The sequence below is a fragment of the Stomoxys calcitrans genome, chromosome 4, assembly GCF_963082655.1.
Source record: "Stomoxys calcitrans chromosome 4, idStoCalc2.1, whole genome shotgun sequence".
NCBI lineage: Eukaryota > Metazoa > Arthropoda > Insecta > Diptera > Muscidae > Stomoxys > Stomoxys calcitrans.
In genome coordinates, this window is record NC_081555.1 from 975620 (window position 1) to 1000312 (window position 24693).

A 24693-nucleotide genomic window follows, 5' to 3' on the forward strand; every position below is an offset into this window, starting at 1 on the left:
TCTTTGGGCCAGCCAGCATGTACAAAAGGGCTGGTTAATTTGTATGGATGAATGGATTTGTATTTGCCAAAGAAAATAAATTTGAGAAATAATAAGATGGACTAGGATTTTATAGTAGAGGTTTCTTCGGCGAATTTTCTTGGAATTTTATGTAGTCTACGGTTGCACTATACGATTAAAAAAACCAACCCACCCAAATGTACAATCTACGGCGTAGCCATCATATTTTATAAAGTAAATAAAACGATTTCAACAGACGCCTCAAACATGAAATAAATACAGCGGTCAAAAAAAGTATTCATCATTAGCAAAATTGATAATAAATTCACTTATTTTGGGTAATTGAAGAAAATTTAAAGTAAACAAATAATGCAGTTTTATGCAATAGTTTATTTTTCGTAATATGTTTTAAAATAAATTCAAAAAATAAATTTAATTAGCGCAAAAAATGCAATTTTATATAATAACACCAAAAACAGAACAAAAAAAGTATTCATCATTGATGTGCTATCATCAAAGTCAAATTCAAATATTATTTGGGAATCCCCCTTTTCTGTTTTATTTAGTAAAGGAGGCTTTGCCCTTGACAGCAAATATTTAATTTCATTGAAAATATAGTTTTTGTCAAAATGGGTCGTAAGCAAAACGAGGTTTCTGATGAGGTAAAAGTTTTGATAATAAAACACCACAAGAATGGTTTAACTCAAAAAACTATCAGTGAAATATTAAATAGACCACGATCTACTATACAATCCATCATCAGAAAGTGGACAGAAACGAAAACTGTTGACAATAAACCAAGATCTGGTCGACCAAAAGCACTTTCAGTTGGAGATGTGCGTTGGCTAGTGCGGCAAGTTCAGAAAACTCCGAAGACAAATGCGACCATTCTTCGTAAAAACACTATGGAATATTTAGGGAAGGAAGTTACTACACAAACAATTCGAAATACACTCAAAAGGCATAGTTACAGAGGAAGAACTGCACATAAGAAGCCCTTTATAAATAAAATAAACCGAGTGAAAAGGCTAAACTTCGCAAAAATGTATGTAAAACAGCCCGAATCATTTTGGAAAACAGTAATTTTTGCAGACGAGAGCAAGTTTAATCTTTTTGGGTGCGATGGAGAGGTCATAGTGTACAGAAAACCAAATACAGAGCTTGAAGAACGAAACACAGTTGCTACTGTAAAACATGGTGGAGGTGGTTTAATGGTTTGGGGGTGTATGGCGGCTTCAGGAGCGGGAAATCTTGAAATTATTAATGGAGTAATGGATCATAAGTATTACATTGACATTTTAAAGAGGAATTTAAAAGATAGTGCTGTAAAACTTGGGCTTGGTAATAACTTTCAATATTATCAAGATAATGACCCCAAACATTCTGCTTTAAATACCAAGATGTGGATGCTGTATAACTGCCCCAAAGTCATTAAAACTCCTCCTCAAAGTCCCGACTTGAACCCAATTGAACATCTTTGGGAACATCTCGAACGCAAATTGAGAACGCGCAATTTTTCGAGCAAGAGTCAAATGCAACAGGTGATAATGGAGGAATGGACTAATATAGACCAAAATATAACCGCTAAATTAGTCCAATCGATGTCAAACCGTTTAAAAGAAGTTATAAGACGCGGTGGTCGAATAACAAAGTATTAATTTTTTTAAATTATGTTATTTATTTTTTTGTTTTTTTGCAATGATGAATACTTTTTTGTTTAATTTTTTGTGTTCAGCTGTAAAATGGCCCTTTTTGTTCCAATAAATACTATTTTTTTCTTTAAAAACAATGAAATTGTGTACATATATATCACACAAGCACTACTGCATCATTAGTTTAATATGTTTTTATTCCAATTGTCTTTTGTAGACTTATTAAAAAAAAAAGCATTGAATGATGAATACTTTTTTTGACCGCTGTATATCGACATGCCTTTTCATAAATTGTTAATCCAAATGATTAATATCAAAATATAGTAATATCTTTAATTTATTTCAATTTTCCCATAAATAGTGCAAATAAATGTCCAATGTCAGGCGTAGTAATTGGTATAAATTTCCACCTCAATGGCAAAAGCACACACACACGCATACACTGGCAAACTTAATGAAGAGAGAAAACTTTTAACCATTGAAACAACAGAGATGCGAGCATAGGAAATGTGTTTGGCATCACATTTATATTTTCTGTTGTTTATTTGCGGCTAATGCTCTCCAAACAAGTCAAGCAAGATCGAAAAACATAAAATTCCTACACCATTGTCTGATGCAGTGAGTCGAGTCTACTAAATTCGATGTGGCATGTGTTATTTTTTTTTACTTTCTCTCAGCTCTTATCTTAGTTGTTGGTACATATGCTGCAGTGAAATATTTTTTTTTTTATAATCTGGTGAGTATAGTTGGCGAGAGTAAATTGTATAAACATGATACAAAAGAGTGTCTCAAATGAAACCTCCCCACCATTGAATGGGGCGTTTACTTATGTAGACATTTCGTTTGTACCACACTGAAATATCGACACAAGACCATATAGAGTGTATATTCTTGATCGTTATGACATTCTAACTCGATCCATCCATATTTCCATGAACTAAACCTATTTCTACTTGTTTTGAATGAAAAACTAGGTTCAATTAAGAAATTTGTACATTGAATTGAAAAATTGCTGAAATTGGACCTAAAGGGTGATTTTTTAAGAGCTATAGGAAAGTTTTTCAAAAAAAAAACACATAAAACTCAGAAAAATGCATAAAATCTTTATTTGAATCAATAGTACGTTCAATTTTGGCATACTGTTTCCAACATTTCGGCCGGTATCTCACGAATAAAAGCTTCAATGTTGTCTTCCAATGCGTCAATTGAAGTGGGCTTGTCTGTACAGACATGAGCTTTAACATAGCCCCACAAAAGCTAGGCGGCCAATTTACCGGTCCAGAACGTGAATTAGGATGCTCACCGAGCTCGCCCATCAACAAGTCCATTGTTACGCGTGCTGTGTGGCATGTGGCACCGTCTTGTTGAAACCACATACTATGCTGAAATTGGACCTAAAGGGTGATTTTTTAAGAGCTATAGGAAAGTTTTCCAAAAAAAAAAACATAAAATTCACAAAAATGCATGAAATCTTTATTATAATCGATAGTACGGTTCTTATAATTTAATATTTGAAGATTGTTTCATGCAAATGTTGACCGTGACTGCGGCTCAAATGGTCCATCGGCTTAATTCAATTTTGGCATACTCTTTCCAACATTTCGGCCGGTATCTCAGGAATAAATGCATCAATGTTGTTTCCCAATGCGTCAATTGAAGCGGGCTTGTGTGTAGCGACATGACCTTTATCATAGCCCCACAAAAAAAGTCTAAAGGCGTTAAATTGCACGATCATAGTTGCGATTCGAATCATGTTTGAAGAAGTAGGGTCCAATGATGCCAGCCCATATATCGCACCAAACTGTGCCTTTTTCTGTATGCTTGGTAGCTCTTGCAATGCTTATGGCTGATATTCACTCCAAAATCGACAATTTTGTTTATTTACATACCCATTGAGCCAAAAATGAGCTTCGTCGGTGAACTTTCTTAACGGGCGATGAACTTTCTTAACAGAGCACGCATTTTGATAATAAAATTTAATAAATTGCAAGCATTGTTCGTTTGTAAGACTATTCGTGGTTAAATTATAGACCAAACTGAAGATGTCGGAGAGTGAAATAAAACACGAAACGTGCGTGAGCTGTTTAAACTAGTGTTGCCAAAAAGATAATAGCTAAACTTTTCAAGTCAACTTTTTCAACCGTCATTGAATTTTTGACTGCTGTCAATGGGGCTTCAAACCAAAGTCATTAAAAAAGCAATATGCGCAGTTAGATGGAATATTAGAATATTATTAGTATTGGACTATACGACATTCACTTCGGTATTTACTTAACTTCTCAAAGAATTTTCATCGCCATTTCCATCTCTGTAAAATATCTAAAGAAGAAATTATGTTAATATTGAAAAAATTCATAATGTATACCAACCTAAGCATTTCGTTTATAATATCTCGAAATATTGATCCACATGAAGGGATATATTTAAAAAGTTGTGTTTCTGTTGGTTAATATTAAGATGCTTATTTAAATACGTATAATTAAATATTCCAATACAATAGGGCAACATGAATGTACTTAAATACATACCTTGTTTAATTTCTACCACATTTGCCATTTTCAGGTGCGTTTCGCATGTATAATTCGTCCGTTTATATATTCACATATTCTGTTTTGGACTCTTCCAACTCACACTATAAAATTTATTTTATTGTAAAGTTATAGAGTTTTATGAAGCGGTAAAATATTCTTCACTTACTAGATGCTTTTTTTTGCCAAATTTATTTTCTTCTAACCATGCATATAGTTGTCTACTCTTGAATTACATCAGGTATGCACAAAATGAAAATATTATAGTGTGGGTGAGAAGCAAGGCCCATTTGCACTTCTATTTGCATTTCCTGTGTGTGAAAGAGTACACAATAGAAACAGATACATACCGTTTATGTTATTAAATAACAATATTAATTCGTGCAATTAAAAATTTGTTAAACATTAGTCTTTTTACCATCACATGTCATGATTCAATGACAAATCGGATTTCAATCTCAACAATTATCAAAGCAATTGGTAACTTTGTTAAAAATATATTTACAAATCAATACCATGTTTAATTGGTTAAGTTTATGTCAATATTTTTTCTGTGTAGTTGTATAACTGCTAAAAAATACATTATTTTTCATATGGACGTATCTTATTCATAAGCTTACTCCTCATCGTTTGATGTTAAATAAGATCAAGAACAATCTAAAACAACCATTAATTTTTCAGTGAAGCACTCTAATACACTTTCGTTTATCTCCGCATTATCAGGTCGTATAATTCGTTATGAGGCCGGTGATTCTCTCTCTAATCTTTTACTCATCGATTGTAAGAAAATAGCTTGGAACAAATATCCATTTTCAGTTTAGCTTCAACTTTAGAACGTGAAGGTTGAATAAAACACGGCGTCGAAAGCGGAACGAAATGTTTTTAGAATTTTTCATAGTGTTTGTTACCCTGCTTTTGTTATGGGATTACTTATCGAAGAAACGACGCAATGATATGCTCAGCTACATGGATGGACCAAAACCATTGCCCATTGTGGGTAATGCTCTGGCCTACCGTGGTCAGAACCCTGAAGGTGTATAAGTAAAAAAAAAATGAGTAGAAAAAAAAATACAAATCTTTCAACTTTGACCTTTGAACAAAAGTTTGCGGTTTACCGTCCATGTCTGGACAGCTACAAAGCGTTAAGTGTTTAATGTGTACTTTGAGAACTTGATAAGAAATAAGAATGAAATAAGGGTAGTTCTTAAAGACTGATATAAATCAAATTTTTGCATTGACCATAGGAATAACAACTCTGAGATAGTATGGTTCATGTGAAGAACCAATATAAAGCAATAACAGCCAAGAGACAAAATTAAACTTTTTCACTCTATAAGTGAGAGAAATGCGATATAAAATCTTTTTTTATTTAATGTCATAGGCTTTTGAATGCATAAGCCAAAGAAATAGTTTCTGCTAAACTTTTTCTATTCTAAAAAAAAAAAAACATGACGACCGTCAAGTGGCATGGCTCCTGTCGTTATTTCTTGATTGCAATCCACTGACAATTGGTTTTTAATCGCAAATTCCTTATCAAGAGTAAACACATAAAAATTATAGTCAGTGAAGAGGGTGTAATCTGAAGTCAAGTGATTGAAAGTTGGAATAACCTACTCCCATAAAGTGATACGTTAACAGAAATAGAGTCCCAAGAGAAAGCCCATCAGAAATTAATCGGCGAGTGTTACTGGATGTACATGATAATGGTGGAATAAGTTAAGGATGTCAGTGGAGCGGTGATTAAAACAAAAATCAAAACAAAACAGCTAGCATTGTAATATTTTAACTCAAATAAAATTCTTTGAACGTTGTGGCAATAAACCCAAATTTCTTGCTAGGAATAGCAAGGAAATAAAAATGCATTATATCGGCTGCTATATATATTTCTGATCTAACTGCAATTTGATTTATCCATTGCAAATTGATATACCTATATTGCCGCGATTGGTCTATATATATATTTGGGGGGTTTTAGGGACTGGGCGTCATATTCGTAGTCTACTCCCCAATTCCTTTCATTCAAGTCCCATATTGTCCCTCTCGGTCCACTTTTATTTTTGGGTCGTACTTTTGGGATAAGGGTCCGCCCCCTTCCGACATCAAAAAATTTTATAGCCTACTGTTCCTCCTAAACCACTCCCCACAATCTGTGAAAATTTTAAGAAAATCTGTTCAGCAGGTATTGAGTCTTCAAGAAACAAACAAACTTACATACCCACAAATAAACAAACATACAAACAAACACAAATTCATTCTAATAATAGAAGATAAGATATACTCTCTTTTATACAAACGCTCTCTCTCTCTCTCTCTCTCTTAATGCAAGCAATATAAACAAAATTTTAATGTGTAACAGTTATAGTGGGTTGTGGATGCTAAATCTTAGAATTGTTGCAATTATTTAAAGCATAATTGTATGTTTTTGGGCACGTTTAGAATAAACTGCTCTTCTAATTCTAACAATCACAAAGAATCTTTCAAATTCTTAATCTTAATCTTAAGTTTGAACACCACGCTTTCCACATGATACATTTACATTTCTGCGACTCATTTTAAAGTTTTTTGTTACCTTTTTGGGCAGAAATCATGAACTTCATTACGAATAATAGCAAGAAGTATGGCGGCATGTATCGCGTTTGGATATTGCAGCAATTGGCTGTCTTCTCTTCAGATCCACGGGACATTGAGGTAATACTCAGTTCCCCACAACACATTACAAAAAACAACCTCTACGAGCTGTTACACAGTTGGCTGGGTACTGGTCTGCTTATGAGCACAGGTAGGTTCTGATTATTCAGTGGTATGGAAACTTATGGTAACAGCAATTAACTTACAGGCAAAAAATGGCATTCACGGCGCAAGATTATCACACCTACCTTCCATTTTAAGATACTCGAACAATTTGTGGAAATTTTTGATCAGCAAAGTTCGGTAATGGTAAAACGATTGACAGACAAGGCCGATGGCAAAACGGCCATAAATATTTTTCCCATCATTTGTTCTATGGCTTTGGATATCATTGCAGGTGTGTTCGGTTATTCAAAGTATTTGATGGAAAAAATATATAAAATTTTTTTGTTGATTTCAGAAACGGCCATGGGTGTAAAGATCAATGCTCAAAGCAATCCGAAATTCCCATATGTTCAGGCAGTATTCCAGTAAGTAGGAACAGATTTGGCAGAGCTAACAGAGTTTTGTTGGCTAAGGACAATGTTTTTTTTTTTTTAACGTTCCTTTAAAAGAGTAATATAAGCTTGAAATTATCATAAATGTGATGAAGAATTTCTTATAGGTGTGTGGAAAGCTTATCATGAAACGGCTTTATTTGCATAATTTCCTTATAAAACAATCTTTCTTCTTATAAAAAATCCAGAGATTTTTTCAGCAATGCTTAGTTATGCTTATGCTTTTTCCAGCAATGCTTAGGTATCGCCCTACTAAAGCTGATGATTTTTGTGGGCATTTCATTCATGCAAGTCTTCTCTACATGTGGCTGTGGTTGGGCAATGTTTTCTTTAATGTTGACTGTATGTAATTATGTATCCCGTAGTCAAAATCAGGAAATATATTTAATTGTTTTAACGTTATACATATGTTGGGCTAGACCGATTGTTATAAATGGAAGATCTATAATGAAGTACAAGGCTTTGAAATTTGTCAAATTAATATTCCGCCCATTTCAATAGGCTTCGTTTGTAAAAAGACAGATGATTCAAATTTCGAATACTACTAAACTATCAAATATCCCATGAAGATGCCACTAAAGAACAGGGAATACTTTTCTCATACCAATGCAGTCCGGTTAAAGTTTAAGCTCAATGATAAGGAGGCCTCCTTTTTTATGCCGAGTTCGAACGGCGTGCCGCATAGCGACACCACTAAGTATAGGAGTTTTAATATGGCAGAATACCTCACAAATGTAGCCTGAAAAAATTTGTCTGATGTTCACGCCGGGACTTGAACCCAGGCGTTCGGCGTCATAGGCGAATATGCTAACCTTCGCGCCACGGTGGCCACGAATACTTTTATCACAACAATTGTAGATTCTCAATGGATCTATCGATTCTCTTTGAAAAAATTCTAAAAATTCCATTAACTGATAATGTCACACAACTGTGGCGAAAGAAGTTCTCTTAGCCGTTTGGCCTACGTTGCGTATGATTATTGTATGAGATAATCAAAGGAAAGCACACATACATCATGGTGGACTCCAGCGATACTAAATTAACTGGTCGTTAAGTTTATTCTATCGCTTTATAATAAAAGCTTCGAACGTTTATATAATTGAAATAGTATATAAACTCATAACCAAGAAAGAAATAATAACCACAAAAAGATTTCACTTAAAAGAAACAATTCTGTCCTATAATATTTATACAAAACCATTAGATGTCTATTATATTATTATTTTTATAACGGAGTCATAACAATAAAAAATAACCCAGATTAGTGTAAAATTGATGATAAAGAGTAGGACATGTGGTGAAATGCTCATATACAAACAGCATGCCTATGTCCCGGGAAGGTCGGTGAAGACTGGCCTGCACGAGGTTGTACATAAAATAGAAGAATCCTACGATGCCAAAACGTACACACTGGCGGTATGCATTGACATCGGGGGGCTTTTAACATAGTGCGGACCGACCTATAAATCATATGCTAAGGAACAGGTGGATTAATTGTGTGTCCCATGATATAAATATAAGAGAGAAAGTGGCACAAGGTATGCCACAGGGTGGCATTTTACTGCCACTTCTATGGGTGACCACCATGAATGACCTATTATGGATGTCGACTAAGGAGGGATTTTAGCCCGTCTGCCACGCAGACGATGTTATAATACTTCTAAGGGGTGAGGATCCGAACGAGCTATGCAGGGTACTGATTATGGCATATGACTGGGCTAAACCCAGTGGTCTCAATGTTAACCCAAAGAAGACTGAAATATGCCTCTTCACGAGGAAGACGAAGGTGGGCCAATTTAACGCACCACGTTTCCTCAATAAGACGATTTCGATATCTGACAAGGTCAAATACTTAGGTGTGATCTTGGACAGGAAACTGAATTGGGAGTGTCCCATTCAGGACCGTACTGAGAAGGCTCACAGGTATTGGGCACTATGTAGACGGCCGTAGGCTCAAAATGGGGCCTGAATCCGAGGATAGTCCACTGGCTCTACAGGAGCGTGATTATTGGTCTAATCACGCTACTGTAGAGCTTTACTTACGCCTCAATAGTTTGGTGGACTGCTATGAAGAAAAGTGCAACATAAGGACCATACAACAGATTCAGAGAACATTGTTGTCTTGGCATAGGCAGAGCGATGTGGACCACGCCCTCTAGGGCACTGGAGACTAGATATCTAGATATCCGACCCATTGACATACAGATTAAGTGTGAGGCATCGACTGCGGCTATGGGACTTAAAGCGATAGGAGAATGGTTTGAGGATGGGATCAGCTCAGCTCGCGGTATAATCGAGGTGGCGATAAGAATCCTGGAAGGAAGAGAAAAGGTTTCCGATCGGATACCTGAGATGAACCTTGAAGTCGAGCGCGAGGCACTGCAACCATCGTCACAGTCTTGGATTGACGGATCCCTAATATTGCCATCTGGAAGATCATGTTACATGGATGTATCAAAGCTAAAGGACAGAGTGGGCCTGGGTGTTTACATTGAGAACCCAGGGACCGAAATCTTTTTTTAGACTGCCTGACCATAATACGGTCCTTCAGGTGTAGATCTGGGCGATCACGGAATGCGTGAGATGGTGTGGTTTTCACGCGAGGACGTTGAGTGTGAACATGTTTACGGACATTAAAATTGCCATTATGGCAATAACAACCAGGACGGTAAGGTCACGAACAGTCTTGCAGTGTAAGAAGGCGATTAACGCCTTCTCTGAGGATGGAAAACCTAACCTATGTAAAAATTTGGAAAATCGGAACCATTTGCTCATACTCCCAAGAAAAGCTGACGTTGGTTTCGAATACTGGCGACAACATCAAAGAAAAATTTTTGGTTGTAGTTGAGGTATTCCACTAATTGGTATCGCTCTGCGGCACATCGATCGGAGGTCCCATATCGTTGAGCTTAAACTTGAATTGGACAGCACTCATTGGAATGTTCATGGAATCATTGCATTACAGCCTTTAAACCAATTAGATTTTTTTTTTTTGCTGCAAAGAAAATTTGTTAGAACAAAAACAATTTTTGCGGGGTTCTTACTATTGTCATTTTATTATTTAATATTAAATATATTTTTTTTTTATTTAAATTTGTATTAAACTCTCCTATTGGCATGAGCACGCCAATATTTTATAAAACTGCAATTAAATAAATATATATTTTTTTATCTTTCAGCGTAACCAACATTACCGCAAGGCGCTTCATCAATGTGTGGCACCGCATCAATTGGATATTCCGTTTAACAGCTCCCTCAGATTATAAACTTTTGAATGACAGCATTAAGCTTATGCACAATTTTACCGAGAACATTATTATGGAACGACGGGAAGCATTGCAAAAGTCCTTGGCAGAGAATGGTAAAAGTCTTGAAGAAGATGAACTGGGTCAAAAGAAGCGAATGGCTCTTCTGGATGTCCTCTTACAGTCGACCATATCGGGAGCACCGTTAAGCAACGAAGATATTCGGGAAGAAGTCGACACATTTATGTTTGAGGGTCACGATACAACTACCAGTGGCATTTCATTTGCTCTATATCTGATCTCAAGGCATGCAGAAGTGCAAAAAAAGATATTTGAGGAAATTCTGGAAGTTATAGGCAGTGACAAAGAGCGGCCAGTTTCCTTGAGAGATTTGGGTGAACTCAAGTACTTGGAGTGTGTCATAAAAGAATCGCTGCGCCTTTATCCACCCGTACCTATGATTGGACGATACTTCACCAAGGATATCGACATACGTAAGTTAAAAATTTCATTTTAATGACTAGAAATGAGAATAATTTTGAGAAGATCGGTTAATGAATGTGCTTGCAAATGCCCTAAAAGTGAAAATCGATAGAAGCATCTATAACGGGTGAGCTCCCACGTAATCTGAAGAGTCACGAGGATCGGTTAACAAATGACCAAAATATTGCAATATTAATCAAAATCGGACGAAAATATAAATCTGAAAAATTTTAATCGATTTCGATGAAAGCCGAGACACATGGTAAAAGTCATAAAAGAAGTCAAGTTTTGAGAAAATCTTTTAAGAAATACACTGACAAAATAATTGAACTTCTAAACAATTAAATTATAAATTTATAAATTATAAATTTTTGGCAATTTTGAAAGTAAATTGTTTATTTAAAAGCATAAATATGAATGTACACTCAGAGAAATTTGTTAGTTAAAAACAGCAAAAATGTTTGCTGTGGTTATAGAAAGTCTTTTGAAATATTTTTTTGCTAAAACAGCAAACATGTTTTGCATCCTTTCTTTGAAGGGATGTTTTGTTAAAGGAATATTTAGGTTCCACTTCAAATCGCTTTAATAGTTTGTTTATGAAACTTTTCTGAGTGGAAGTCATTTTTCTCCTAAAACTTTAACGCCTAAGTATGTGTTAATACTATGAAGGTCTTTCATATTAAATTCTTTATAATTTCGATTTCTTTAAAATTTCTTCCGACTATTAGCAAATCGTCAACATAAAGTAATATATAAGTTTTTGATCCGCTCGTTTTTCTCAGGTATAAACAGAAATTATTTTTCGGCCGTTCAAATTTCAATTTAAGTATAAAATTATTGAGTCTCTCAATCCATATGCATGGTGATTGTTTCAACCCATAAAGATAGCCGTTTAACTTGTAAACTTTATTTTGGTCACATTTGGTTCCTTTTGGTACATTTCATCCTTCAAAACCCCATTCAAAAATGCGGTTTTTACATCCACCTGATGGATATGGTAGTTCATTTTGTTAGCAACAGCTAGCAATATGCGAAATGTGCCAATTCTCGCAACAGGGGAGTATGTCTCTTCGCACCAACCCTCACCTTATATTCACCCAGATTTCCGTCTATGTCAAATTTACGTCTGAAGACCCATTTTCACCCAACAACACTTTCACCATTTGGCCCTTCAACGAGTTCCCAAGTTTGGTTCTTTGCCAATGAATCAAGTTTTCGTTTCATGGCATTATGCCATTCATACGAATCATCACAACTTTTCACATTCTTGCATGTACGAGGAACGTCAGATACCAAATATTCAGCGTTCAGAGCAATGGACATGTTATCGTACCGAGATGGTGGCTTAACAGTTCTTGAACTTCTACGAAGTTCTACATTATTTTCATTTCCTGACTCATTCACTATCGGCTCTTCAATGTTAACACTTATTTCTTCTGGATAGCAACTTGCTTCCTCAAAAGATGCATCCTCACTAGCTTTTTGGTTATTTTTATCAAATGCGTTTTCTATTGTGACAGGTTCATTTTCCCAAATTTCAAGTTCACATATTGATGTCTTCTTTGTGCTATTTGTTATTTCAAAGTCGTTTTCGTTGATGATTACGACTCTAGACAGAACAATTTTTAGTTTTGCTGCATCCCAATTGTGATATCCATTTCCACTGTTACTAACCATGTACATGTTTTCCGATTTCATATCCAGTTTGTTTGGTATGTGGACATATAGTGGCGAGAACATCGGACAAATCAATGCCTATCCCCTCTTAATGTTGGCGATATTTGCGAGGTACAATGCCATGCATGGTGATTTAAAAAATTTCCCCCAAAGAGGTGTCGCACTGCGGGGCGCCGTTCGGACTCGGCTGTAAAAAAAGGTCCCTTATCATTGAGTTTAAACTTGAATCGGATATGGTAATGTTCTTCCTTAGGGTAATGTTATCATTAGGGGAGAGATGACGCCTCAGACATTTCGACTCAAATATGGATATCAAATTCGTGCTGCACTTCCAAATCCCTTTAATTTGAGCCCCATATTGCCAAGGCCGGTAAATATGAACCGTTTGGAGGGTGTTTTGGGGCTGGAGCGGCCACTGACACTTTGCACTGAAAATAGATATCAAATTCGTTTTTTATTCCCAACGGAAATGAGGTTCAGTTTAGGGGGTGCTTTAGGGTGTACCCCAAAACACTTTGCCTCAAAATTGGATATCAAATTCGTTTTCTACTCTCAAATAGCTTTCATTTGAGTCCCATATCAACCTATTTGACTTATTGTTGGAAGGAAAAGCGCCACCTAGACTTGAACGCAAATTTTAATGTCATATTTGTAATCTTCTCCCTAATACCTTTCAATTGAGTCCCAGTTTCCTTCCAGACCAACCTACACAATATGCGATAAATTCGAGAAAATCGGTTTTGTCGTTTTAAGTCTATACGGAACAAACAAACCGAGTCCCATATATCCGTAATTAGCTAATGTGCCCATTTTGGGCGTTTTTGTGGGGTGGGGTGACCCCTTATACTTCGACATGAATTTGTATGCCAGATTCGTTATCTACTCCCGCATACTTTTCATTTGATACCCATATTGTCCTTATCGGCCCACTTTTGATTTTGGGTGGTGTTTTTGGGGTAACGATAGAGGGTCCGCCCCCTTCCGTTATCAATAAATTATGAAGCCTATTGCTACTTCTTGACCATATTCGTAATCTACTCCCAAATACTTTTCATTTGAGTCCCATATTGTCATGATCGTCAAATAAACCTATTTTAAGGGGTTTTGGGGCTGGGGCGGACCCCCAGGTACCTGGACCCAACTTTTAGTATAAAATTCGTACTCTACTCTCGAACACCTTTCATTTGGATCTCATATTGTCCCGATCGGTCCACTTTTGTTTTTGGGTAGTACTTTTGGGGTAAGAGGGAGGGTCCGCACTCCTCCCGATATCAAAAAATTTTACAGCCTATGTTTCCTTCCAGACCAATCTACACAATCTGTGAAAATTTCATGGTAATCGGTTCAGCCGTTGAATTTTATATATAAGATTTTAAAAAGTTTCCCTTGCCGTCCTTATGTTTATCTCAGCATTTAAATTTTTAATGAATAATTTTTCCTAGCGTCATTCCAGTAATCACCCTTACCGCCCTGCTTTCCTACTTAACTCTTCCTTGTAGGTGGTCGACAAGTTCCTGCTGGTACCAACTATACTGTTGGCATTTTTGTCAGCCTACGCAATCCCAAAGATTTTCCCGATCCCGATTCCTTTAAACCGGAACGTTTCCTCAACGAAGGTGCTGATAGAATCGATCCCTATGCCTATATCCCATTCTCGGCTGGCCCTCGGAATTGTATTGGACAAAAATTCGCTGTACTCGAAATGAAGAGTGCCATAAGTAAAATGCTGAGACATTATGAGCTTTTGCCTTTGGGCCCCGAAGTTAGGCCTATGATGAATTTGATTCTTCGTTCTTCCAATGGCAATCACATAGGTTTAAGGCCACGAAGCTATTAAATAATAACGCAAGGGGTTGAGTATTACAAACAGTACTTACTTACTATAATTTATTACATAGTTTTATTATTTGTCTTGATATTTTTTGTAATAAATACATTGAACAATTCAAATTGTGACATATGTTTAAGCTTTAAGTTTAATTAACCAAGAATGAAGTAGGCAAGGTTAGGTTGAACAGGCAGTCTGCAATCAGACTCACATAGACTTAGACTTGAGTAACTATTAAGAATTGTTACTCTATAAACGTCTGGGGCAATATATACCAATTTTGCTCCCTAGTTCTAGTTTTCACTATTATAAGCTTTTAAGTTTTTATACCCAAATTGTTTTTGATTCAAATAGGATCAAATTTGGTCAGATTAGGTAAGAATTAGAGCTCGCAAAATATTGATGGCACTATCGATACTATCGATATTTCATTTTTTGACTATATCGATATCGATTGATATTTTTCCGATGGATACTATCGCATAAGTTGAAACTGAACAAAAATAAGCAATCCGGCACTGAATGTATCCTTTAAGATACATTGCGCCTATATAGGGCGCAATTTTCATCCGATTAGACTGAAATTTTGTACAATGATTTCTCTCATGACTTCCAACTGACTTTATTTACCTTGGTTTTATTTGGTCTGTGCATTAATATTGCTTCCATATAAATCGATCTAATGATTTCAACTTATCATTTTCGTTTGATACATAGGTGATGGGAAATTAACGATAGTATCGATACTATCGATATATATTATTAAAACTATGGCAATATCGAATGTTGCGATTATCGATAGTTTGCCAGCTCTAGTAAGAATGGCAGCCAGAATTTTCCTCTCACTTGGCTCATTTTATACATCCACCATCGTTATTTGCCAATCAAGAGAAACGTAGCACATCTTCTCCTCACTTTTGAGACAGCATGCCATTGCCAAAGGAAACTGGGGGCAAATACATATTCTCAGAAGACCACAATTTATATTCATACCAGAGTATAATTTCAAAAAGTGTAGGAGAGGTCGATGACACTTACAGATCAGTTGCATAGACTTTGCTGTTTGGCTTTACATAATGAAAATTCTCTTATCAATTCATTGTTTTTATAGTTTTAATGAAGTAAAGTGCATCAAAAACAAAAGAAACCCCATTCGTTTGCAAAATTTCAAAAAGAAAATCATTATTATCTCATAATATTATCCCCATTGTTGAGCATTGCTAGACTTTGCCTTTCGTTTCTCTCTGACCAACAACCATTCGTTGTGCTCTTATTGCAGTTTGAGTTTTAGTACATTTTCGACCTTTGTTAGACACAAACAGCAAACGGCCACATCTACGCTAACAACAATTTTCTTGGGAATCTTATTTAAAAACAGCACGAATTGTAGCATGTACAGTCGCTAGCCGTTTAATTGTTTGTTTGGAAGCTAATACCGAATCGTCACTGAGGAAATGCAATGAAACATCAAGAATTTTTGCAAACTAAATGTAATGCATCGTTAGTGCGTGCGTGTGTGTGTGTGTGGGGAAATCGATATTTCAGAGGGGAATGAAAACCAAACAACCCTTGCGAAAACCAAGCAAAGCTTTCGGTGACATTCACTCATTTTTGGTGAAGCTTCACACGGTGTATGAGAAATGTATTGCCCATCGCAAATTCATTAAACAACGGAAAATAGGAAATATAAAAAAAATTATTTGGATTTTTCATATCATAGATTAAGATGATGCTTCAGTGATCATTTGTTTACCACGCTGTTTAGTTTGCTTTGGCTGCCGTGTGCTGTTTTATTTATTTATCGATAAAATAACCATACACCATAAGGTTCAAAATATTTAAAATTTTTGTCATATGTTTCACTGGGCTAGACCGCAGTTTTTTTGGGTGCAATACCCTTCCACAAACATTAAAAATTGAAGCATAAAAACAAACCAAAAAATAAAAAAAAAACTCACAAATAAAATATCGGACATTTAGAAAAGAATTTAAATTACAAAATAAATTAAATTTAAAAAAAAATTAACAAAATCGGATATAGTCCGGCTGCAGGCCGTAGGGCTCTCTGTTTCTATTACAATTAGAAAAACAAAAACCCCCTTTTAAAGTAAGGCAGAGAAAATGTGTTGGCTTTGTAATAGCATTTAAAAGGTTTCCTAGAATGCGATTTCGTCTGGTACCACACCAAACTCATCAGTAGGAGCTGTCAAAAAGATATGTCTTCTAGGTTGAAAAATAAAAAAAAAAACATAAACCTGTTGTTAAACACAACCTCACACATAATTGCTACGTAAAATTGCAAAATAGCAAAAAAACTACTTTCTGACTGATCGATTGGAAGCAATCAGCCAAGAAATGTCTATTTGCCTTCAAAGAGGTTTTTCTTTAAACAAAATTTCCTTGTTTGAAATTTGTTTTTAAATACAAAAATTACTCAAATTTAGGCTTTAGATAAAATTTGACCAAAATTATGTCTTCAGAGAAGATTTCATTGAATTCTTTTCTGTAAGATCAGTACGCAGCCCTAACGAAATGTTCTTTAGCAAACACAAATGCAATTTTTGCCCATGAACATTCCACAAAGGAACTTCTCACATATCAATGAGTGCAGTCTGATTCAAGTTTTAAGCTCAATGATAAGGGGACTCTTTTTATAACCGAGTCCAAACGATATCTCTTTGGAGAGAAGTTTAACATGGCGTAGTACCCCACAAATGTTTCCAGCACTAGGGGGTTAAAACCGCCGCTGAAAAATTTTTTTTTAACCCACGCGTTCTGCGTCATAAGCGGACATGCTCACCAACGGTGGCCACCGTTAGCAGACACATGGTGAAAAAAAATGGAACATTCGTTTGGCCAATCTGGCACATTTGTTTGCTAATAAAGTACGCATTTATTAAAAGTAAGTGCTATAACACTTTTATTTGAATTTTAAAAACTTGAACCGCTTTTTTTTGTTTGTATTTGAGAAAATGTAGTTTTGAATAGTTGTAAAGCCATTGTTTGTCGCAGTGTGTATGAAATTAGATCATGTAACAAAAATTTTACTTATATAAAATAATAGCTAAGTATCTTTACTTAAACACGGCTTTTACTTGGAAAAATATGCCAATCACCTTAAGCTGATGAATATTTAATAAAACAAACAAACAAACCAATTATTGTGCAATTCGAATCAAAGATGTATAAAGAATGTTAACTGCAGGGACGTAGCCAGTGGGGGAGCAAAATTTCAATAAAATATGTTCTAAATAAAATATTCTCGAGAGACAAAGTTTTGCTCAGGCCCGGGCCCCTCTAACTTTTTTTTTCTAAACACAAATTTTCAAAAAAGAATTCCCAAAGGAATTTGTGAGATTTTTTAAATTTTTTCTAAAGAGAAATTAAAATTTGCTTTTTTCGAGATATTTGACAATTTTTTTAACGACAAATTTTCTATTTCTTTCAAATTTCAAAATATTTTAATTTCTTTAAGACAAATTAGATTTTTTTTTAAGAAACCACTTTAATGATTTTCTTTTCTAAATAAAAATGAAACTTTTTTGCTCAGTTCCGGGCCCTACTTAATAATTTTTTCTAACGGCAAAATTTTTATGAATATTTTTTCGAAAGGCAAAATTTTATTGAAATTTTTTAATGAAAAAATAATGAAATTTTTTCTATTAGCAAAATTCTAATACATTTTTTTTGAACATAGAATTTAATTAAGTTTTATATTCATCTTTATCTTTAGACAAAATTTGAATTAAATATTTCTAAAAACAAACAAAATTTTAATGAATTTTTTCTGGAGATACAAATTGCAGTGAAAAATTCTCTAAAGGCAAAATTTGGCCTGTGCCCGGTACCCTGTAAATAATTTTTCTAAAGACAAAATTTCAAAAAAAAAATTTCCAAAAGAAAAAAATCTCCGATCATTGAGCTCGTCTCCATAGAGAAACAAATAAAAAATTTTATGAAAATGAGAAAAAAATAAATTTTGGCAGAGCCCGGCTGGGATTCGAACCTGGGCACACGGAACAACAGTTGTCTAGCGTTCGAAACCATCAATACAACTTTCAATAGATGCACAGAATCATGTGTACCACGGAAGTAGTGTAATTATCGCCAGAAAAAATCCTGTCATTACACAAAAACACATGCATCGGGAAAAAGTACAGATAATAGACCGGGTTGTCGAGCGTGGTTAATGTGGCAATTGTATCATAGAAGCGTTTTCGCAATAAATTAGGTACAAGTACCACATACCAACGTACGGTCCTTGAAGCCATCACACCTAATATGGTTGGTAATATGGTTCTAACCAAAGACGAAACGCGTCCCATAGTGGTTGGTGTGTGTTGCTATCTTTGGCTTTCCTTTTCCATTTGCAAAAAAAAAACTCAAATCATTGAGCTCGTCTTGAGAGTGAAACAAACAAAGAAATTTTTTGAGATATTTGACACTTTTTCTAAAGACAAAATTAAGTTTGTTTTTTGAGATTTTTGACAACGTTCCTAATAACAAATTTTTTTAGAGAAAAAATTTAATAATTATCTCTTAAAGTCTGGTATTTGTCCGTTTTTCACTGTTGAAACCCCCAATCGCAATACAATTTTATTAAAATTTTACCATAAATAATGAATGTTCTACTGAAGGAAATAAGCGAGTTTTTATACCCACCCCCAAAGGATGGGGGTATATTCATTTTGTCATTCCGTTTGCAACACATCGAAATATCGATTTTCGACCCTATAAAGTATATATATTCTTGATCAGCGTAAAAATCAAAGACGATCTAATCATGTCCGTCCGTCTGTCTGCTGAAATCACGCTACAGTCTTTAAAAAAGCCCATAAAAGCCTCATTTACTATCCGATTTTGCTGAAATTTGGGACAGTGAGTGGTGTTAGCCCAGTCGACATTCTTCTTCAATTTGGCCATATTTGGATGTCGCTGCCATAAAGACCAATCTCTTGAATTAAGGTTTTGGGCCCATAATAGGCGCATTTATTGTCCGATTTTGCTGAAATGTGAAACAATGAGTTATGTTAGGCCTCTCAACATATTTCTGCAATATGGCACAGTGTGGTCCAGGTTTGGATACAGCTGCCATATAGACCGATCTCTCGATTTAAGGTCTTGGGCCCATAAAAGGCGCATTTATTGTCCGACTTCACCGAAATTTGGGACAGTGAGTTGGGTTAGGCTCTTCGACAATTTCTGAAATTTGCCCCAGATCGGTCCAGATATGGATATAGCCGCCATCTAGACCCATCTATCGATTTAAAGTCTTGGGCCCATAAAGACGCATTTATTGACCGATTTCGCCGAAATTTGGGACTGTGAGTTGTGTTAGGCCCTTCGACTAATTTGGCCCAGAGCGGTTCAGATTTGCATTTAGCTGCCATAAAGACTGATCTCTCGATTTAAAGTCTTGACACCATAAAAGGCACATTTATAATCCGATTTCGCTGAAATTTGACACAGTGACTTATGTTAGGCTTTTCGACATCCGCGTCGCATATGGTTGAGATCGGTCTGTATTTGGATATGGCTACCAAAAAGACCAATATTTTGTTCTACAAAATTAAACAATGACTTGCAGACCACTCAATATCCGTGTCAAATTTGATCCGGACATATATTAAGATAAAGCTGCTATGGCGGCATAAATTATGCATTTTTCACCGGATTATGACGAAAGGTGGTTTACATATATACCCGAGGTAGTGGGTATTCAAAATTTGGCCCGTCCAAACTTAACGTCTTTTTACTTGTTGAGATTGTTTTAAAGTTAATATGTTATAATATAAAATAATTTCAAAATAAAAGAAAATATGTGTATAAAAAAATTTTTTCGAATGACAAGCATTACACAAAATTTTCTTTGTGCTGAAAATTGATCAGTCAAATTCCCAAAATGTTGACAAAAAAATTTGAAAATTTCCTAAATTGAGAAATATTTTCAATCAGGTGAGATTTATATTATACGCAAGTAGTAAGAAGGGTGTTTTTGGCTCCAACATCTTCTTTTTTTTTCTCCAAAAATTGGCAAAATATAGTGGCAATAGGCATATTGAGCAATGTAGCATGCAATTGTTACCCTATCTGTCCATCTAAAAGGATTTTTGTTCGATTTTAATAAAATTCGAAGGACAACTTAAGCACGTCATTTGCAGGTAATGCTCTTTTTTTGAAATTCCGAAAAATTGTATATAAAACCGATTGTCGAGATAGGGACAATATCCTGTTGAAATCATATAACCAATTTGAGACAAATATTTAACAAAAGTAAAAATCGTCACAACAATACCAAAGGTCAGTTCGCCGAAATGTATGACAAAATATTGAATAACCCAAACTCACTTTAATACTAAGATATCCGCACACAAATATCCAATCGGCAAGCAATACAAAGTTTTAGCAAGCAATTCAAACTTTAGCTCTGGTTTTATCACCAAATATCACCGCTGATGAGTCGCTGCCTGGACGCATACCGACTACAAATTTCCATAAAAAAATTGGTATATTTTTTATCCACTTTACAGTTACAGAAGGACTTTGAGATTGTTTCGACTTCGAACCATAGTGAGGTGCGACTCTCCTCCCCGAAATGAAATCCTGGCTACGTCGGTGCCGGTAAACAATGCATTAAACGTAATAAACACTCTAATTGGGATAAGCATCCATTGATAGCAATGTGATTGTGTGTTTTTTGTTTTCCGCCAACGTAGTTTTGTTCTGACGGTACTACAGGTTTTATACCTCTACACAATGCCTGCGTCCGTGTCTAAATGTAGTCGACTTGCAAACCATTGAAGATGTTATTGGAAATTTTGCTGGGCCTCAGCCTAGTCATTCTCATAGTGAACTTTTACAAGAGGGCCATTATCACAAAACAATTGGGACATATACCGTTGGTATCGAAAATACCTTTTGTGGGGAGTATTTTAGTAATGCAGCATCTCAATCCGGATAGTAAGTAAAAAATCGACTTTTATTCTTGAATCCCCAATGGCGCATTTATTGCTAATATCCTGCAGATTACTACAAGCAATGGCATGAATTTGTTGTACGATACGGCCAATCATTTGGAAGCATAGTCTTTGGCATGTTGTTTGTGGTAACCATTGATCATCGCATTGTGGACGCTTTGCTGGGCGGTCAGCAAAATTTGAAAAAGAATTTTATATACCAAATGCTACAGGTCTGGCTGGGCAAGGGCCTGCTTCTGAGCAGTGGAAAAACCTGGCAGACTATGCGAAAGATCATTACACCCACATTTCATTTTAAGATATTGGAGGAATTCATCGAAGTATTTGATCGACAGGCGGACGAGCTCATTCTTAGGCTAACATCTCTAACCAAGACCAATAATGTAGTGAATATTTTTGAACCAATGGGTCTGTTGACCTTGGACATAATTGCTGGTATGGACAACCATCCACATCAACTCTACTTTTTATTTTCAGTTATTCTTCATCACTCTTTTCACAGAAACCGCCATGGGAGTAAAGATCAATGCGCAAATGAACTCGAAATCAGATTTTGTGAAAGCCATAAATGAGTAAGAATTTAAAAGCCAGTTACAAAACAAATTTTATTTCTTTAACGTTCATCTTTTTGTTATTAACTGTGACTGTACCTCACTGACTGAATGATTGACTGCAAACATCATAAAATAGACAGAATTTTTTATTGTTTGTTTAACAAGGAAAGTTAACCCATAATTTCGATGAACTCCAGTTCAGAACAAATTGCATCATTCGAACTTTGAGATTAAATTTTAATTGCAAGTCTTTTCTTTTCTGTAAGTACATTAAAGGGCTCTACCATCCGAATTGAATGAATGCTTAATGCATAACAATTAAAAAACATACGACTGCATACGACACTCACAATGCATGCACAGGTGGGCGCCTGAGCGATGACGATCATCTCAGGTAGATAAAAAACAAAAAAAAAAAACGTGCCGTGAAACGTGATTTGTTGCCACGGGCTATTTGATTCGCGAGTGGGCTCTGCAAAGAAACTGTTGCATGAAAAGGAGAAATATGGAATAAATATTTCAAAAATGATAGGAATGGTGGAGAAAATAAATTCTTTTAAATTAAAGTAAAGAATAAAATGGGGGGAGCTAAACCGCTTTCAATGCCAATTAAATGAGAAAATTTTGTCCAAAACATTAAATTTTTTGAAATTCTGGGAGTGGGGAGCTAAAACTTTACTGGGGGTGCTTCCCTACCTGCGATCCATGATGGATTGACCCGGCCGAACTTAACGCGCTTTTACTTGATTAATTTATTTGAATTAATTTATCAATTTATTTGAACAGAGACTAACTTTGAGCATGCTTAAAAATATACCTACAAAACAATAAAAGTTTTAAATACATAGGTAGTTGCAATAGATGGAAAACTGTAACTGTTTTTTAACAGCTATTTGCAGTACCATAAAAACCATAAAAATTCTTAATTGAAAAACATGGATAATGGTTTTGCGATGCTTTCATCCGTTTTGTCAAATATAACATTGTTGGCATGGTATTTATTTCAAAATTGCAGCATAGGACAATGCTTTTCGTTCAGCCGTCATGGCATGATCGCATATCGTAGAAATGCATTTGTTTTCGACAGATGGCATTAATGGAGAAAATGTGACATTTGGAAGCCTTTAACATTTGGAGGCCATATGTATTTCTATCTGTATGTATTGTATGTAGTTTTTGGTTTTCTTTATTTTCAGTATAACCGAAATAGTTGCCAATCGCTTTGTGCGTCCACATCTTTCCTTTAGAATCTTTGCGTGGCGCATGCACAAAGTGCAAAAACAAAGCATCAAAATTTTGCATGATTATACGGAGCAAATAATAGCTGACCGCCGGCAATCATTACTAGAACGGCCAAAGCATGACACAGCCCAAGGAAACGGGACCGTATCCGCTGATGTCGGTGTTAGAAAACGAATGGCGCTTTTAGATGTCCTTTTGCAATCAACGGTGGATGGGCATCCACTTTCGGATAAGCAGATTCGCGACGAAGTTAATACTTTCATGTTCGAAGGTCATGACACCACGACCTCGGCGATATCATTTTGCCTATACGCTTTGTCCCGCCACAGTGATGTTCAACAAAAACTGTTTGAGGAGATACGCTGCCAATTCGGCGATGATTTAGGTCGTCCCGTTACCTACGCCGATTTGCAGCAGTTAAATTATTTGAATTGCGTGGTAAAAGAAGCGTTGCGCTTGTATCCTCCAGTCCCCGCCATTGGTCGTTGTTTGGATCACGAATTGAATGTTGGTAAGCTTCAACGGAATTTCAATGCCTGGCCTATAATTATAAAACAAAACTAATTTAGATGATTGCACACTTTTGCCCGGCACCAATGTCATCATCCTTTTGTGGGAACTGCTAAGGGATCCAAGTATTTTTGAAGAGCCGCTTTGTTTTAAACCAGAACGCTATCTGCTCGAGGACAACGTGAAAATGAGTGGGTACGGTAATATTCCTTTCAGTGCAGGCCCTCGAAATTGCATTGGTCAACGTTTTGCAATTTTCGAAATGAAGACTGTTATAATCAAAGTATTAAGAAATTTCGAACTAATGCCGCTGGGTGAAAATGTACAAATCTCCATGAAAATTGTTCTTCGTTCTAAGAATGGGGTAAATGTAGGATTAAGGCGTCGTCTTTACGATTAATTAAAATGATCTGTTAAAAATAAAATTCTCTTTTGGGGTGATACGGATATATACTTTAGAATATTTTAAAACAAATTATTCGCTCGGCAAGGCGTAGCTGTGAGCACCACACAGCTTGAAAAGCTCTTCTCGAGCTTGTCTCGAAAGAGAACAAACTAAAATGATTTAGACTTTCAGCCATGACCAATGGTTATGTGTACTTGTGTAGCATACACCTTGATTTTTACCAATACTATTACAATGACCACGCATCATGATGGGCCATCTAAAGTCCCCATTGGAATTTTTAAATTATGCGGCACATCATGTTCGTACTCATCGTGTGTACCATGACATATTTACCAGGTAGTGTACCGTAAACAGGTGAGTACAATTTTTTCTCGCGGAGCGCATTGTCTGTCAACGAGTTTTG

The 24693-nt window shown here is 35.7% G+C and overlaps 1 protein-coding gene and 1 long non-coding RNA gene across 2 annotated transcripts; one reads left to right on the forward strand and one right to left on the reverse strand.

The window, feature by feature from the left end:
• Window positions 1-3862: 3862 nt before the first annotated feature.
• Window positions 3863-4594, reverse strand: LOC106084193 (uncharacterized). The gene is made up of 4 exons (XR_001220763.2): window positions 4350-4594; window positions 4181-4284; window positions 4022-4091; window positions 3863-3971 (listed from the first exon to the last, which is right to left on the reverse strand). It is a non-coding gene; the product is annotated as an uncharacterized LOC106084193 (long non-coding RNA).
• A 406-nt stretch (window positions 4595-5000) lies between these two features.
• LOC106084188 (uncharacterized) lies at window positions 5001-24328 on the forward strand. Its single transcript, XM_059366378.1, has 11 exons — window positions 5001-5213; window positions 6762-6959; window positions 7017-7205; window positions 7269-7338; window positions 10545-11104; window positions 14270-14604; window positions 21381-21558; window positions 21624-22010; window positions 22078-22147; window positions 23326-23882; window positions 23941-24328. Exons 1-11 carry the CDS (start codon window positions 5057-5059, stop codon window positions 24279-24281), a joined length of 3042 nt encoding a protein of 1013 aa, XP_059222361.1. The 5' UTR covers window positions 5001-5056; the 3' UTR covers window positions 24282-24328.
• The last annotated feature ends 365 nt before the right edge of the window (window positions 24329-24693 follow it).